The following is a 17707-nucleotide window of genomic DNA, read 5'->3' on the forward strand; positions in this document are numbered from 1 at the left end:
CGATCTCAGTGAACTACACACACACTACACACAGCTTCTGAACATCGGCGTTTCAGCTGGTCAGGACTTGAGTCTGAATTTGGTTCTGAAATGTAAATAGAATCTCTCCTGTTACACGATCACTCTCGTCCTACGTATATTAGCTTCAAACTGATTGTTCCAGATGTTTTAGGAATAAAAATGATCTGTACTGGAATAAAATAACATGTTTTACTCTTTTCCCAGATCCTAATATCACGTTATCTGGAAATTGTAAGGTATTGTGATAAATGTTTCATAATGTGGGCACATTTGCTTATAAATAAAACATTATAAATATTTAAACACTGAGACAGTATAAAATCATTATATGGACGAGTATGTGGACACACGAGTGTCAGACCTATAATCTGTACTTCATTACATTTCTATTGTGATTAAGTTCTCTGTATAGACCTCATACAGACGTTCCAAATCATTAGAAAAGGTGTCCACATACTTTTGACCATATAGCGCTCATGAACGTTAATAAGAAGGTTCCAGGGTTTACAGGTATGACTTTATGTCTCTAGATGAACCTGACAGCAAAATGTGCGATGGACTTTCTGGACCAAATTCTAAACATCTCAGCTGAAGAACGTCACCAGGAGGTGAGACTCGTTCACTCTGGTCTTTCATGATTGGTGACGTGATACGTGATGTGTGATTGGATCTCTGGTTGTGTGTTGGACTGCAGATGGTGGAAGGTTATCTAAACACAATAACGATTCTGATGACTTCTGTGATGAACACTGTGACTGATGAAGATGATCTGATACGGTTTGGAGATTCTGTGTTGAATGTGAACGAGAAACTGGCGTCCACGCTGCTGAGGAACACGGAGACCTTCAACCTGACCAGCATCTTCCTCCAAATGTTAGGTATGAAACCTGGACGTGTAATGGAAACCGGTCAGTAGCCCTGACTCTTGATTCCTACCTTTACAGAAGTCCAGGTCTTCCAGGTTGGACCGGCTGGAGCAGATCCCTACCTGAGTGAAGTTCTCCAACTCCAAATGAGCACCGTAACCATGGACATCGATCTCAGCGAGATCTTGAATGAGAACAACGGTACAGTGCTGACCTCAACACTTTATTATCGTTCATATCGTGTCCGTGTGGTCACATGTTTGTATATATCGCACATCAGGATCTGCAGCTGTGGGCCTCATCAGCTACTCCAACATGGCAGAGATCCTCAAATCCAGCTTGTTCAACACAATTGCAGACGATGAGAACGTCTTGGTGTCCAGTGTGGTGTCAGCTGTGCTTCCCAAAACCAGCAACACTCAGCTAACTAGAGCAGCTAATTTCACCTTTAAACACAACACTGTAAGCTGGTTCATTTATATGTTTATACAGTATATATACAGGGGTTGGACAAAATAACTGAAACACCTGTCATTTTAGTGTGGGAGGTTTCATGGCTAAATTGGACCAGTCTGGTGGCCAATCTTCATTAATTGCACATTGCACCAGTAAGAGCAGAGTGTGAAGGTTCAATTAGCAGGGTAAGAGCACAGGGTAAAACCACGGCTGCCCAAATCACGGCAGAATTAAATGTGCACCTCGACTCTCCTGTTTCCACCAGAACTGTCCGTCGGGAGCTCCACAGGGTCGATATACACAGCCGGGCTGCTATAGCCAAACCTTTGGTCACTCGTGCCAATGCCAAACGTCGGTTTCAATGGTGCAAGGAGCGCAAATCTTGGGCTGTGGACAATGTGAAACATGTATTGTTCTCTGATGAGTCCACCTTTACTGTTTTCCCCACATCCGGGAGAGTTACGGTGTGGAGAAGTCCCAAAGAAGCGTACCACCCAGACTGTTGCATGCCCAGAGTGAAGCATGGGGGTGGATCAGTGATGGTTTGGGCTGCCATATCATGGCATTCCCTTGGCCCAATACTTGTGCTAGATGGGCGCGTCACTGCCAAGGACTACCGAACCATTCTGGAGGACCATGTGCATCCAATGGCGGTGCCGTGTATCAGGATGACAATGCACCAATACACACAGCAAGACTGGTGAAAGATTGGTTTGATGAACATGAAAGTGAAGTTGAACATCTCCCATGGCCTGCACAGTCACCAGATCTAAATATTATTGAGCCACTTTGGGAAGTTTTGGAGAAGCGAGTCAGGAAACGTTTTCCTCCACCAGCATCACGTAGTGACCTGGCCACTATCCTGCAAGAAGAATGGCTTAAAATCCCTCTGACCACTGTGCAGGACTTGTATATGTCATTTCCAAGACGAATTGACGCTGTATTGGCCGCAAAAGGAGGCCCTACACCATACTAATAAATTATTGTGGTCTAAAACCAGGTGTTTCAGTTATTTTGTCCAACCCCTGTATATATATATATATATATATATATATATATATGTGTATGTGTGTGTGGTGTGTATCAAAATCTGTTCATATACTTACGGTTCTTATGGAACATCGACTTGATCTCCCCGATAGTCACGTTCGGCTCCACCTGTTACACACACACACACACACACACACACCATCAGTACACACTCTGTATGTGTGTGTGTGTGTGTGTGCTATATACATTTCTATTATTCAGTTTAATAATGACTCTATTTCTCCTCCCTCTTTACTGGTTAGGTGTTTTCCATTACAGACCCTCTGTACTGTGTTTACTGGGACTCCAGTCGGTGGGTTGAAAGTGGTTGTGATGTTACGAGGATTAACACGACTCACACCGAGTGTTCATGTTCTCACCTGTCCACCTTTGCTCTCATTGTGCAAAATAGATACATGGTAAGAGGTCTGTACATTTTTTTTCATTTCATCAACTGCTTCATCCTGGTCAAGGCTGCGACAGGCTAGTTACACTGTGGATTACTAGGCACGAGACAGAAATACCCTTGACGTGGTGCCAATCCATCACACGTTGAAAGAGAGCGCAGGGGAGCGGGAGAGTTCATCAATCCAAAGGGCATCACCAAGTACTCGTAGTGGCTCACGGGTGTAATGAATTCTATTCGTTACTCATCCCCTTCCCTGACCCAGATGAGACTGTAGGCACTGCATACATCTTATTTAGAAAATACAGACACTTGACGCTGCATTCCTGATAGGCAGGGAGTACCAGTGATCCTGTTAGGGCCACAGTAGTCTATAAAGGGCCTCAAGGTCCCATCCTTTTTTCCACAAAAAAATCTCATCTGTAAAATGAAGGGACAGATGAACCCTCGGGCCATGAGTTGGAGTGATAGAAAAAAACAACTCTTGTAGATCATGATAGTCTGGCAGGAACCCTGAAAGGTCTGGAGCATCCGATGATGCTGAGGAAGTAGTCCTGAGTGCTGGTGTGACCCTGTGACAGAGGTCCCTACAGCAGGGCTCCTACACTGTCACAGATCAGAGGCCAATGTGCAAAGTGAGTACTGGGTACTGTGCCTGCAGTGCAAGGTCACCCATCTATGATCAAAGTGGGCAAAGGTTGTTTGAGAGAGTCTGGGCCGGTGAGGTATCCATCAGCAGCCCCAGAGTCTACAAAGACACCTAGCACTTGCTTATGATGTCCCTGGTTCTTGGCTAGACCTTGGCTTTTCTTTTCATTATTACAGATGTAATAATGGCCGTCATGCTCATATCAGTGTGATTGGAGAGTATTTTGTGTGGATATTCTTGTGGACAGGCTTTAAAACAACAGAAACTGAAACTCAAAGGTGCTTTACTGTTTTTCAGCCTTCTGGAATAGGCTTTCTGGAACTGTGTACAATAGTAGGAATGGTCTGCCTGGGCTTATCTTTACTGACCTTCACTGTTTGTCGGGACCCAAAAAGAAACAAAACAGCGCTAATAAATTTGAGCTTAAATATTCTGATACGTAATCTTTACTACGAGATGCCATATTCTTTTTTTAAGCTTATATACTCTGATCGGGTGAGTGTTAGCACCTCCACACCCCCTCAGCAGACAGGTATTTGTTGCTGGATATTTCCTCATATCTTCTTTACACCCCCCTCCAGTTATTACGTGCAGTGATTGCTGGTGTGATAGACTGCCTGAACTTCTCGTTTTTCGTGTGGATGTTCCTTGAGGCCGTGGTGCTCTACATCTTGGTGAGGAACCTATCGAAGATCGGATCGGGCCAAAGAAAAGTGCCAAACTGGAAGTGGCTCATGCTGATTGGACATGGTACTTCACTGTCATTGACTGTTGTGAGCTCATCATGTAAATATGTAATACGGTGAGTGAGAAGAATATTTGGACAGTTTATAAACACTACATGTATGTATTTTCTCTGGTAAAACACTGAATACAAGTTAATGATCATTTATTTAGTTACTTATGTATTTTTGTGTGTCTATAATCTATATAGGTGTACGAGAGAAGTCTTCATATTTACTTTTATTTATCCCATTTGTGTCCTCAATACAGTAAGTACTAAGGCAATTTTTTTAACCTTTTCAATCAGAAGATTAGTAGCAATAAATAACTGATGCACTATGTGACCAAATGTTTGTGGACACTCCTAATCATTGAGTCTAGGTAAGTCAGCCACACCCCTGTCAGCAGGTGAATAAAATCATTATACAGTACCGTCAAAAAGTATTCACACCCCTTCACTTTTTCCACATTTTGTTAAGTTACAGACATATTCGAAATCCGATGTAAGTTTAGTTTTCTTTTAAAAAATCTATATGAAATAGCCCATAATGACAAAGTGAAAACATGTTTTCAGACATTTTTGTAAATCTTTTAAAAATGTAAACATTTAAACATAATAGGTACATAAGTATTCACACCCTTTGCTATGACGCTAAAAATTGAGCTCAGGTGCATCCAGTTTACACTGATCATCCTTGAGATGCTTCTGCAACTTGATTGGAGACACCTGTGGTAAATTATGTTGATTGAACATAATTTGGAATGGCACACACTTGTCTATGAAAGGTCTCACAGTTGACGGTGCATATCAGAGCAGAAACCAAGCAATGATGTCAAAGGAATTGTCTTTTGACCTCCGAGACCGGATTGTGTCAAGGCACAAATCTGGGGAAGGATACAAAAAAATTTCGGCAGCATTGAAGGTCCCGAAAAGCACTGTGGTCTCCATTATTCGGAAATGGAAGAAGTTTGGAACCACCAGAACCCTCCCTAGATCTGGCCGCCCCACCAAACTGAGTAATCGGGGAAGAAGGGCCTTGGTCAGAGAGATGACCAAGAACCCGATGGTCACTAAGGCAGAGCTCCAGTGTTCCCTTGTGGAGATAGGACAACCATCCAGTAGGTCAACCATTGCTAACACACTCCACCAATCAGGTGGATAGAGAGAGGGTAAGAAGACAGCAGCCAAATATAGAGAGATTCTTCAGGAAAACCTGCTCCAGAGTGCTCTGGAACTCAGACTAGGGTGACGATTCATCTTCCAACACTACAATGACCCAAAGCACACAGCCAAGATAACAAAGGAGTGGCTTCAGGAGCAGTCTGTGAATGTCCTCGAGTTGCCCGGCCAGAGCCCGGATTTGAATCCAATCGAACATCTCTGGAAAGACCTAAAATTGGCCGTCTACAGACGCTGCCCATCCGACCTGACTGAGAATGGGAGAAAATGCCCCAAAACAGGTGTGCCAAGCTTGTACAGACACACCCAAGAAGACTTGAGGCTGTGATTGCTGCCAAAGGTGCTTCAACAAAATATTAAGCCATGGGTGTGAATACTTATGTACCTATTATGTTTAAATGTTTACATTTTTAATAAATTTACAAAAATGTCTGAAAACCTTTTTTTTTACTTTGTCATTTTTTAAAAGAAAACTAAACTCAAATCGGTTTTCAAATATGTAACGTAACAGAATGTGGAAAAAGTGAAGGGGTGTGAATACTTTCTGATGGCACTGTATAAAATAAATAATACACTGTCAGGCAACCGCTAGTCCCATCCACTATCAGTGCCTGACATTTAAAGCCCTGACAGAAGAGTGAGGGCTGGGCAAAGCGAGCAACTCCATGGTTTTGGAATGGGATGTCCAACATGCTTTTGGCTATATAGAGTATCTATAGAGTATCTATACTGAATATAGCTGTTTTATAGCTGGTATTATGTATTTTATATAGTTTATTCTTTGCATTTGCTTCTACTTGTGCAGATGAGCACAGTCCTTGTCATCGTTCTCATCATCCACCTGATCAACACTCTGATACAATTAAAGAACAATAGCCAACAGATGAATAACACGGTGGATAAGAAGCTCATGATAAGTGTGGTACTGAAAGGCCTGGCCCAGTTTGTCATCCTTGTCATCCTTGGATATCCATATGTAATCTTAATCACAATCAAAAGAGAAGCTGCAATGTTCAGTCTCTTCCTTATGTCCCAGCAGGGCACATTTATTTTTCTCGTCCACTGTGTCTTCAACCAGAAGGTAAGCTTTCATCTATCTCACACCAGTTTTATCTTTCCCTCTTTTCCATCGACCCAGCCCCAGATGTGTTGCTCTGATGTACCAGGTAGTTGGTGGGGTCTTACTAGGAAGTTTATAAGTTGGCACACCCAGCAGAGCGTAGGGGAAGAGCGTAGGCATCGCAGAATTCGTGCTACAACAGAAGAAGCAACAATTGGGCCATTGCTGGGGTACGGCTCTAAATTGATTCCTCAAGCCCCGATGGAGAGTGGCTACTACCGGTGAAATACGCACACTGGGATAGAGGTGGTTGGAGTCTGGATAGTTATTCTGGTTGTGTGTTCTTGGACAACCTGGCCTGACAGGGGTTCATTCCTTCAGTTAACCCAATGAGCAGGAGTGATGATTGACTCCCTCTAGCTCCTTGTAGGCAAGCTTGATCAGCAGTAGCTCTTCCATTTCCAACATCATCATTTGCCTCAGTCAGGGGTCTCATGGGCTTCTGGGCTTACACGTCCACTGAAACCAAAGTTCTAAAGAACCAGACTTCTTTTTAGTGAGATGGTCAGAGGCGCCAGGATGATACTAAACTTTCTTATGAAACATCAGGAAGCTCAGGAAGTGTTGGACCAAGGCCCTTCGTGATGGCTTTAGTCTTGGCAGGGTTAAAGAAGGAAAGTGTGATTTGATTTTAAGAGCTTCACATAGAGGTGGTTTTCCACACAGATGTCCAAGGACTTACTGTAAATAAAGATGTCACCTGGGCAGATGTACATGTACCATGCCAATGCCAGTGCATCATTAATTCATCATCGGAAGAAACTACATCACTGTATTGTCTTCTTTTCTCAGGTCAGGGAGAAGTACAAGCAAATCCTGGGTGCCTGTTTTCACTATTTAACATCAAAGATAACTAGAAGGGTGTAGGACATCCAGCAAACAGCGTGAACATCCGTGAGGCGATTACAGAACTCGTTTCTGAAAAAGTTGGGACACTAGAGAAAATAACGTCAGTGCTGCATTTAAACCCAATAAGTACCAACAGCGTCTGTATATGCTGCCCTCTGGTGGTCTTTTCTGGAGCTCTGATGCTGATTTTGACCTGAAAATCCAGCACTTTTGAGAATCTTCCTACAAATACTGACAGAAGAAGGTTTCAGAGTTTATTCTATATATACACACATCAGTTTGTTTATATCATGTGTTCATGATGCTGTTTACTGCTTGTAATAATGACGTCTTAGTTTAAAACGACTTTATTAGAACTGTATATGAATTATCGGATCTATTTGCTCAGAATCAGATGTGGAGCTTCTCTGTAGATCTTCATGTTTATCATTTTACAGGATCTCTTTATTGTACAGTGTGTACTCTGTGTGGATTTGCATTCTGCCTAATCACCTCCAAACATCACCAACATGTTTAGATGTTGTTTTCACCTGGACTTAGTGATTCCTAAACGTTTATAATCTTATTTTAGTGTTTTTCATGGTGATGGTTACAGTTCTGTATTGTACTTATTACATTTTATTAAATTACATTTTATATTCACGGTTTAAAGGCATATAAATAAATTATGACATTTATGAATGTAATTTTATTTGTAATCGTGTTTTATTACAAACAATCTACTCGTACTTATAAAGTTTAAAGTTGATATAAACTCGCAGGGGCAGGTAGATACCGGATTGGATTTTCTGTGCCGAGTCGATGTGTTTTACCCTGCACTTCTTTTTGAGGTCACTTGTTACCTTCTTTCTGGAAAACTCGACTAGTGTTGTGGTGTATTTTGACTCGGACAGATACCTGGGCTGCGTCCGAAATCGCATACTTAAACAGAACGTACTAGGTTCGAGGCGGTGCGGTAAAGCAGTACGCGAGTGCTGTACGTACTACGTCCACCATCTTACCAACGTCATGAAGCTGCTCATAACGTTATCCAGGGTCGTACTTAGTCCTAACATTTTTAACGTTTGTCTTATTCTGCTTTCTGCCGTCTTTCTTCTTCACTACGAACTTGAATTATGGGATAGATCATCGGACCAGAAGCGTGCATTGTTTGCATACTCAAAAATGGTCGCCCAGGCAGGCAGTACTACTCATCCGGGTACTTTTCGCCTTTACTGTTTAATGTAAACTATGTATCCGGACATACTAACGCTCTCACGTACTGTTCAGTGTGGAAGTGTCCGGTTTCGGATGCAGCCGTAGTTCCGACTGGTTCCTTTGCTTGGTTCCTTAATTTGTTACTGCCCCACACAAGCAGCTCCATTTGTGTCTTTTAGCCCCCTGTTGCTTGCTTTTGTGGCTCTTTCTCGTAACACAGCCAGAAGGCGAGGGCGACCAGAAGATTAAGCCACTGTTAGAAACATGGCTGAACATGCCAGCAGGGCTACTTTTTAAAAATATTCCACAATAGATGGAGCTTTACTGCATACAAACACCGTACAGTCCGTGATGTTAAGGTATCCAGCAGGCATTTCCCTGTAAGATCAGCCTGGATAAGAGTCCATTATTTTACATTTACATTTACATGAAGATGGGACGGAACATGGTGCACAACAAAGGAATTACTGTTTACTGTTTACACACTTCCACACGTTCTATAATTCAGCTTTGTTTTGTTTCTGTGTATGCAAAAGATTTACTAACCATGTGGTACCACAATGCAGATAAAAAATGCAAATGATTTACGAGTAACAAACACAAACAGGCGCTGTTTTCCAGCTCCAGTTATTTTAGAGTCATTTAGAGAACGATTATATCTCTACAGCCAACCAGAAATACAAAGAACGATGATTCTCAGATTGAGACCCCTCATAAACCCTAACCCTAACCCTAACCCTCGTACCTTGGTAATAGAGTAGTTGGGTGGTGTGGATCACGCTGTGGGTGCGATTGATCGGTTTATTTGTTCTTAGTTTTTCTTTTTCATTTTACTCTCACTACCACATGCATGTAGTTTTACAGCATGTTCGTTGTTCGTTTATATTGCTCCTGGTCTTTAAATGTAGAAATCACTTCCATATACACCGATCAGCCATAACATTAAAACCACCTCCTAGTTTCTACACTCACTGTCCATTTTATCAGCTCCACTTACCATATAGAAGCACTTTGTAGTTCTACAATTACTGAATGTAGTCCATCTATTTCTCTGCATGCTTTGTTACCCCCCTTTCATGCTGTTCTTCAATGGTCAGGACCCCCACAGAGCAGGTATTATTTAGGTGGTGGATGATTCTCAGCACTGCAGTGACACTGACATGGTGGTGGTGTGGTGATCCTATCTATTAGACACTCCTACCTAGTTGGTCCACCTTGTGGATGTAAAGTCAGAGACGATCGCTCATCTATTGCTGCTGTTTGAGTCGGTCATCTTCTAGACCTTCATCAGTGGTCACAGAACGCTGCCCACGGGGCGCTGTTGGCTGGATGTTTTTGGTTGGTGGACGATTCTCAGTCTAGCAGTGACAGTGATGATCGTTACCTGTTCGTAACGCTGCCACTGAAAACAGCCACTCAGGGTACTAATATAAACTATTTCTAGATGCAACACGTATAACGTCATGTAGACCCACATCGTTAACTATGTTAAAGCATCTACGGTCCATTGCGATTTAACACCAATGTTTGTAATGTTCCCACGACGTGTACAGTCCATGGGCCTTTTATCCAAATTTCTCTCAATTAAAGTCAGACTGAGTCTGAGCTCATTTAGCCCGTTATGCCTGGTTTACACGTAACGATTTTTGCCCTGATTTACGCTGGGCGGCTGGGCGGCTGGGCGGCGCTAGATTTGCCGGCTCAAGAGCAACTCGCTGTTTGCTCGGCTCTCGATCGCTGTGTGTGAACTGCTCAACAACTCGATCCGAGCGGCTCGAAGAAATATATCTAGCTTGTCAGATATCTGGATCCGAGTTGCCCGACTGGCAGTGAGTGCTGTGTCGAGCAGCCAATGAGAACGCAAGATACGGTGTGATGGGAAGGGAGGGGAGGAGTGTAAACAGGTGGTACAGGGGCGTAACATAGTTTATATCAGAATACATCAGCACACACACAGCATACAGCATAAAAATACCCGATATTTCGCAATATGTAGCAGCAGCAGCAGCTCGAGTCATTGCAAGTTGTTGCAAGTGGCCCCGTTTAGAAGGTTCCGGGAGGTGGAACCAAGTCTGGCACCCGCTTGGTTGGTATGAAAACCTGCAGCAACGTCTTGTCTTGTTTCCTATGGTTCCTGATGAGTCCGAGTGTATGATGGTGATGGTGATGATGGTCGTCAAGTGGTGTGCAGTTTATTTCATGGTATCACTTTGTGGTCTACGTTCCTAAACATTTAGAAAAAACGTATTAGCGATGGGCGTCAAGAACAATTCATATTTCTCCCAAACTGTCGCCCTTCATGTTTATTGGACAACAGCTAATGATCCACAGCTGAACCTCATTGGAGGTTGAGTACTCAGGGCCTTTAAGGAAGGAGCTGTGGGTCACTCAGCTCTGGTTCGATAAACGTGAGGGGCATCGACTTGACACTACATCGATCAGGCATAACATTATGACCACCTTCCTAATAGTGTGTTGGTCTCTGTATGCAACAATCAGCAACATTAGAACTAGCATGAACTTCTTTAGCAATTCTTCGCTCCCCACTTGCATGTCACCGAAATGGTAGATCTTTATTCACACCTAAGTTTCTCTTGTGAGGGATCAATTTCAGTACAGTCAGTTATGGAAGCATCACCCCAGATCTAACTCTGATGGCTCAATGGGGATCGAGTTCTGAAGCCTTCATGTCTTGGCCAGTTCCCCTAGTCCCATGTTTGCGGCCCTTCCAAAACCACGCAAAAGGTGACTTGGCTGGTCCAGACTGCGCCAAGATGTAAGCAAGTGATCGAGTCCCTGTGTGTTTCCCTTTGATAGATCCCTGACCAGGATAAAGCAGGTGGACCCCAACAAAGTCTGCATGTCTTTCCTTACCGTTGTTTCAAGTAGGCGGCGATCAAAACACAAACCAGACATACAGCCACGATCGGGAGAACTCTCTCATTCAAGGTCCCTGCAAAACAAACAGAACAAAAATTAGTTCTCAAAGTCGCCCCTTCATGAGCAGAACTCAGTCGATACCCGGAGCTCTACCTTCGACCGTGACCTGCTGGACGGCTGAAACGGAATCGTTGAGTACATTCTGAGCTCGGCAGTAGTAGGATCCGCTTTGTGAAGCCACGTAAACCTTTTCATATCCTACAGGTGACGTTTCACCTTCTATAAACCAGGTGTAGTTCCCAGCGGGTGGGTTAGCGTCGACGTTGCAAGTCAGAGTCTTCGATTCGCTGATGCTTACGTAGACGTTCCTGGGGGCATCTAGAAAACAATTCGTACAGGGAGCACGCTTTAGCCAAGGATAGAATGAAACCATGAAGACACCAATGAACTCTGATTCTGTGTTTGGGGTAGCTTGAAAACGAATATGACGATTCCTTGAGGAATAACCAGACGAACATTGGCAGGGCAGGTACATCTACCCTCTTTATGGGCAAACCTTCATTTGCCTGAGTTTGTCACTGGGTGCCACTTATGTGAGGGTTGTAGTGGGAGCAGGAAGCTGCTTGCTCCTAGATGCTATTTAGAGCAGCCAATTCAAGGAGGCCATCCGAAACTCCTCGAACATCAAGACCTGGTGTAATGGGAGTAACCCGGAAGCAAGTCCCGAGGTGCAGGGCACAAAAAAACTAACTAGCACTAAGAGAAGGGTAAAGCCCTGGGTGGGACACTCGACCGTGGCTAGCTAACCAGCTACTCGGTCCACCAATCAACGCGACAATCTAAACTAAACTAACAGCTTTATAAAGGAATCGACTCGAGAGTTGATTCCCAAGATGATTCACTTCACTACAAGCGTCGACTTCCAACCCGGAAGCAACGGAATGCTGAAGAGCACTCTTCTTTAACAAAGTACGGAGTGAGCGAACACACCCTGGCCGACTATCTTACCGACCGAGGTTGATGCTCTGGCTTTTCTTAAATAGGAAACTCACAGGTGCTGCAAGTTAGAGATAATCAGCGCTATGGTATTTGGGAAATGTAGTCCGACTGCCACTGGAATGGGACAATCTACCTCTTCCGCTCCGAGAAGTGCTGGCGAAAGGTAATCGACCCGTTACACCCGAGCTGTCACGTTATGGATCGGTGAGATTTACTTACACAGGACGTCAAGAGTCGTGATGGAGCTTCCGCTTCCATATTCATTACTGAACGTGCACTTGTACTTTCCACTGTTCTCAGAGCAGACGTCGGGAATGTCGTACGTCTGTCCCGTCGCTATCAAGGTCTCTCTTTTATACCAGGCGTAGTTGTCCACGGGCGGGTTAGCATCGCTGTTGCAAGTCAGAGTCACAGAACCGGTCTCCAGTATTTCACTAGAAGGACTGATGGACACGTAGAAGTTCCTTGGGGGATCTAAGGAAAACACAAGAGAGATTGGAACCCAAAAATTTAGATTACATTAAGAGGATTCAATCTGCCGTCAGTGTTTTCATGTGGGCGCCTCATGACACACCCAAAGTAGCGCAACTTGCGGGACTTAAAGTGGTTCAGTGGTGATCATCTTCCTCCATGAGATTTTTAGCAGTTTTCTGATGCACTTGTTCTCAAAAGTCTGAATGAGTCTTTCTTCTGTCCTCAGTGTCCAGGGTTCCCATCTATATGTGGCTACTACTGGTGGCTACACAATATAAGAACCTGCAGGATGCACAACCAAGGTCGAACAACACTGAGGCTACAAGACAGAAAGACACAGAGACAAACGTAGGAACCATCGTACTCCACACGACGTTCACCTTACAGGGAAGTAAGACCCACAGGGGCACTGGCGATAAGCCCTCAAAGAAATGCCCGACCACAGAGGAAAGCAGAGATAATTGGATGGAACAGGAAGGGAGAAATCTGAGGTACCACCACGAGAGCTAGTCAGAAAGTATGCCAGCATATGAGCCAGCAGAAACACACAAAGAACGTACGACATTGAGCCCATGGCAAAGAAACCAGTATTTGAAGATCATTCCCAGCTGCAGCGAAATAATGCTGATGAGGCGCAGAGACTGCCATTTCATCAATTTTAACAATATTAACCAGACGGGAAAGACACCAAGATGTTCCTTGGACGATTTTTCGATTCATGGCAATGTAAAGGTCACCATAAAGAAGGATTCGAATTTGGTAGAACTTACACAGAACATTAGGATTTACACCAGTGGAGTTTCCATCTCCATACTTGTTACTGCACTGGCACTTATAGTCTCCACTGTCCTTGGAGTTGATGCTGGAGAAGCTGTAAGTCTGTCCTTTATATACCAAAGTTTCGCCCTTGAACCAGGTGTAGTTCTCCACTGGTGGGTTGGCATCACCACTGCAGGTCAGATTCACCGAACTGCCCTCAACTATTCCACCAGAAGGACTGATGGACAGACGTTAATTGGGGGATCTAAGGCAGAACACATCTGGAGACAGTACAATCAACCATGGAAAACAGGGATGATAGGGTAGAACTTACACAGAACATTAAGAGTTACGGTGGTGGAGTTTCCATCTCCATACTTATTACTGTACTGGCACTTATAGTCTCCACTGTCCTTGGAGTTGATGCTGGAGAAGCTGTAGGTCTGTCCTTTATATACCAAAGTTTCACCCTTGAACCAGGTGTAGTTCACCTCCGGTGGGTTGGCATCAACATTGCAGGTCAGCGTCACTGAACTGCCCTCCAGTATTCCACCAGAAGGACTGATGGTCGCTGAGACGTTCCTTGGAGGAGCTACAGCAGAACACATTTGAAGAAAGCACAATTAACCATGGAGACGTTGTTCAACCACTACAGGAAGCGTCAAGTTCTTATGACTTACACAAAACGTTGAGAGATACACCAGGTGAGATCTTCTCCCCGAGAGCATTGCTGGACTTGCAGTAATAAACCCCGCTGTCTTCCAACCTGGTGGTGTTGATGGTGTAGGTTCTGCCCTGCTGTAAGGTAGTGTTCCCCTTCAACCAGGTGTAGTTCTGCACAGCTGGGTATCCATCACTGCTGCAGGTCAGATTCACCATACTGCCTTCCAGTATGTCACCCGAGGGACTGATGGACGCCGAGACGTTCTTTGTAGGGTCTAGATAACAATACGACATAAATGTTGCTACCAAGTCAAAGCATCAGCAGGAACTTTAACCAATGGCTACAAGACAGAGAGACGAGCATAGGCGCATAATAATGCTGATGAGGCGCAGAGACTGCCTCTTCGGAACACGAACTCACATCTGACGGTGAGGGTTTGATCAGGAGAGCGGAGCTGTTCGTATCCCTTCACGGCACAGCTGTAATTGCCTGCGTCGGCGCTGCTGACCGGATTCAGGAGAAGGCTGCTGTTGGTGGAGTTCGTGGTCAGGTTGAGTCCGTTTCTGAACCAGACGAACGTCGGTGGGTCGGTCAGACCGCAGGTGGTGCTGCACGTCAGATTAGCCAGTTGTCCCTCCATCACTTCTTGAAGAGCGACCACCTGAAGGACTACACCAATCAAAAGAAAGATGAAACCAAGATGGTCCTTAATTTCCATAAGCTTCCATAAGCATCAGTTCTGATTTAAAGTGGCACAAACATCAACAGAAACTTGCGTGTTGAGAATCTGGTACTCGTGCTCACCTATAACATTGAGTGTAACTCCAGATGGACCCGTATATTTTCCTTTTGAGTTGTTCGTTACGAATCTGAAGTAATACACACGTTCATCGGTCTTCCTCACGTCGCTTATTCTAACGGCGTGTTTATCCTGACCCTGAACTGAAAAATACTGCACTCGACCCGAGTAACCTGGTTCATTGGGCAGCTCTGTCGACTCTGTGGTAAGATACCACAACATCCTTGTCACCCTAAGACCTGAAGGGTATTTATAAGAGCAGTTCAAAAACACCATGGATCCATTTAAAGCGCAGACATTTGGTGGGGTGTAGGTCACAACCCAATCAGATGGGAGCCACTGAACAGTTCCTGAAACACACGACACAAGAAAGATCTCATTAGAGGAAACCTGGACTATATGAGGCAGCTGCAGCTACTATAGGAGACTGTAACGGAGGACTATCACAGGTCGCGGTAACATTTACCATCAACCGTCTTGCATGGAATCACTGCTTTCAATAAAAAGCTAGTCAAATTTAATAAACAAAACTATTGTGTTGTATTTCGTGGTGTGTTTTGTGTCCTGTCCTGTGTCGTGGTGGTCCTCAACCTTTTTCCTCCCCCATGTGTTCAACATGTTTTCTCCGACCCCCTTGACAAGGGTTATGATATTATTATTTTTTTCTTCAGCAAGGACAACAAAAGGTTTTGTCTTCTTGTTCATGGAAAACCTGATGAACACACGATGATGGTTGATTTCGGTTGATGTAGTCGGTTTACTTCTGGTGAACTGGTGGTAGGAGTCTCCTCACCTGGATCTGCTTCAGCGTGACCTGCATCAACAACTGAATTGGAATTTTCGCACTTTTGTGGTGGCCAAATCAATTACACGTCCATTCTCAAAGACCCGACGTTGACTGTAGGCAGTTCAAAATAGAATTATGTCATCCATCACAAGAATTCTCTTGTACGCCAAAAGTCGATTGGTTTTCCTGTCCCAACACGTGGGTTTCTTTTTTCTCTTCTAGATTTTTTACTTTATTTTTTTTTAATTATCTATTTTTTCCAACTTTTTCCCTCCAATTTTTATCCCCATTTTAGTAATGTCCAATTACCCTGATTGCTCCTCTATACTGGTTCGACCCTTTTGCCCCCTCCGGCACGCAGTCAGTACAGCCTGCATTTTTCACCCGCACGAGCCGAGTTCATACACCGAGAGACACTGCGCACGGAGGGCCACACCCCCCTTAACGTTATTCCTCAGCCCTGTGCAGGCGCCGTCAGCCAACCAGCAGGGGCCGCAGTCGTACCAGTTATGAGGACCTATGCTCCGACTCTACCTCTAAGCCCCTGAACAACAGCCAAACGTTGTTCATACTGCCGCCCAACCCAGTCGGAAAGGCAGAGCTGAGTTTCGATACGATGCATCTAGAAACCCAACTCTGGTGAGCTAGCGTACTTTACCGCTGCGCCACCTGAGCGGCTTTTTATCTTCTAGATTAAACGTAACAGGATCCCCCTCTAGGCTCACTGAGGATTTTAAATACGCTGCTTTCGTATTCTACCGATATCTGTATGCACTTATGCTAACATGATTGCAAAGAAAGAATTTTGAAATGTTACCCCTGGATGAGGTACGACGTGCCGACTTACCGTCGATCGTGAGCAGAAAGATCAGAGAAAGAGGAGGAAGACGTCTGACTGACATCATCGAATACCATTTATATCTGCGAAAAATAAAAGATACGACAGCAGTCTGTAGGGTTTTGTTTTTAATTTTTAATGAAATAAAGCTTTACGCTGACATTGAGCTAACATTTACCAACCACAAACCCGTGAACGGTTCCTTACCGTGTTTACGCCGCGTTCTTTTTCGATGAGCAGTTGGTGAGGAGCCGAGAGCTTCATCAGCTGTAAAAGCGAGTGTGGTTAAACCTGTTGCTGCGACCCTTTCTTGTACATCGAGCGCAGTAGTTCCTCCTTATGCTAGTTCCCTTTTTTGCTTCGATGGAATCCAGATTATATCTATAGGAATAAACACAAACCTGAATTACTGTAGAGCTATAAACTGTGATCGATCGAGAAGATGATTTTAATATTTTTATTTGAACACAGAAGTCATTTGCATCCTCATTTGGAAACGATCCACTGGCTCATTTCCGTGAAGTGAAGAGCAATAAATGTGAGGTCAGTTTTTATTTAGAAAATATTTTATAGCCAGGAGCGTTACTAGCAACCAAGCAGAGGAAAATACGAAGCAGGTCTTCATCAATCAACTCCTTAGACGTTACGATCAAAGCCATGCAGTCATCAATCGTTATCGATGTGTCGACAACAGTAAAACAACAATGAGAAAGCAGGTGGGGGAAAAGCTGTAGCCTAGTGCCTAGGGTAGTGGACAAGTAATCAGAAGGTCGCTGGTTCAAGTCCCACCATTGTCAGGTTGCTGCTGTTAGGCCCTTGAGCAAGGCCCTTAACCCTCAATTGCTCAGACTGTATACTGTAACTAATGTAATGGGGGGAAAAAACACCCTTGTACTTTTACAATCACTAGAAGTCACAGAATCCTGGACCAGACCAAAAACCTCCTGTTGAGCAGCCAAGATGGACAGGAAGAGACCTCGAGAGGAAACAGAAAGTGCGACCACCTCTAGA

At 44.2% G+C, this 17707-nt stretch overlaps 2 protein-coding genes across 3 annotated transcripts; one reads left to right on the forward strand and one right to left on the reverse strand.

Annotated features, from left to right (window-relative positions):
- The first annotated feature begins 517 nt into the window (after positions 1-517).
- Positions 518-7948, forward strand: LOC134329456 (adhesion G protein-coupled receptor E3-like). 2 transcript variants are annotated; one of them, XM_063010737.1, is made up of 11 exons: positions 518-629; positions 716-899; positions 966-1088; positions 1168-1349; positions 2636-2791; positions 3725-3922; positions 4009-4229; positions 4362-4419; positions 6136-6252; positions 6370-6411; positions 7243-7948. In XM_063010737.1, the coding sequence occupies exons 1-11, from the start codon at positions 552-554 to the stop codon at positions 7315-7317; spliced, it is 1434 nt and encodes a 477-aa protein (XP_062866807.1). In that variant the 5' UTR covers positions 518-551; the 3' UTR covers positions 7318-7948. The 2 variants fall into 2 exon arrangements, with proteins under 2 accessions (XP_062866807.1, XP_062866805.1); XM_063010735.1 differs by having other exon boundaries at positions 6136-6411.
- A 3418-nt stretch (positions 7949-11366) lies between these two features.
- LOC134328497 (B-cell receptor CD22-like) lies at positions 11367-16760 on the reverse strand. Its single transcript, XM_063009588.1, is given in 9 exon segments — positions 11367-11449; positions 11530-11754; positions 12595-12849; positions 13620-13873; positions 13939-14200; positions 14289-14546; positions 14693-14941; positions 15077-15421; positions 16706-16760. Coding segments are annotated over 9 exon segments (1986 nt in total).
- Between the last annotated feature and the right edge of the window lie 947 nt (positions 16761-17707).

This window comes from Trichomycterus rosablanca, chromosome 15 (assembly GCF_030014385.1).
Source record: "Trichomycterus rosablanca isolate fTriRos1 chromosome 15, fTriRos1.hap1, whole genome shotgun sequence".
Lineage (NCBI taxonomy): Eukaryota > Metazoa > Chordata > Actinopteri > Siluriformes > Trichomycteridae > Trichomycterus > Trichomycterus rosablanca.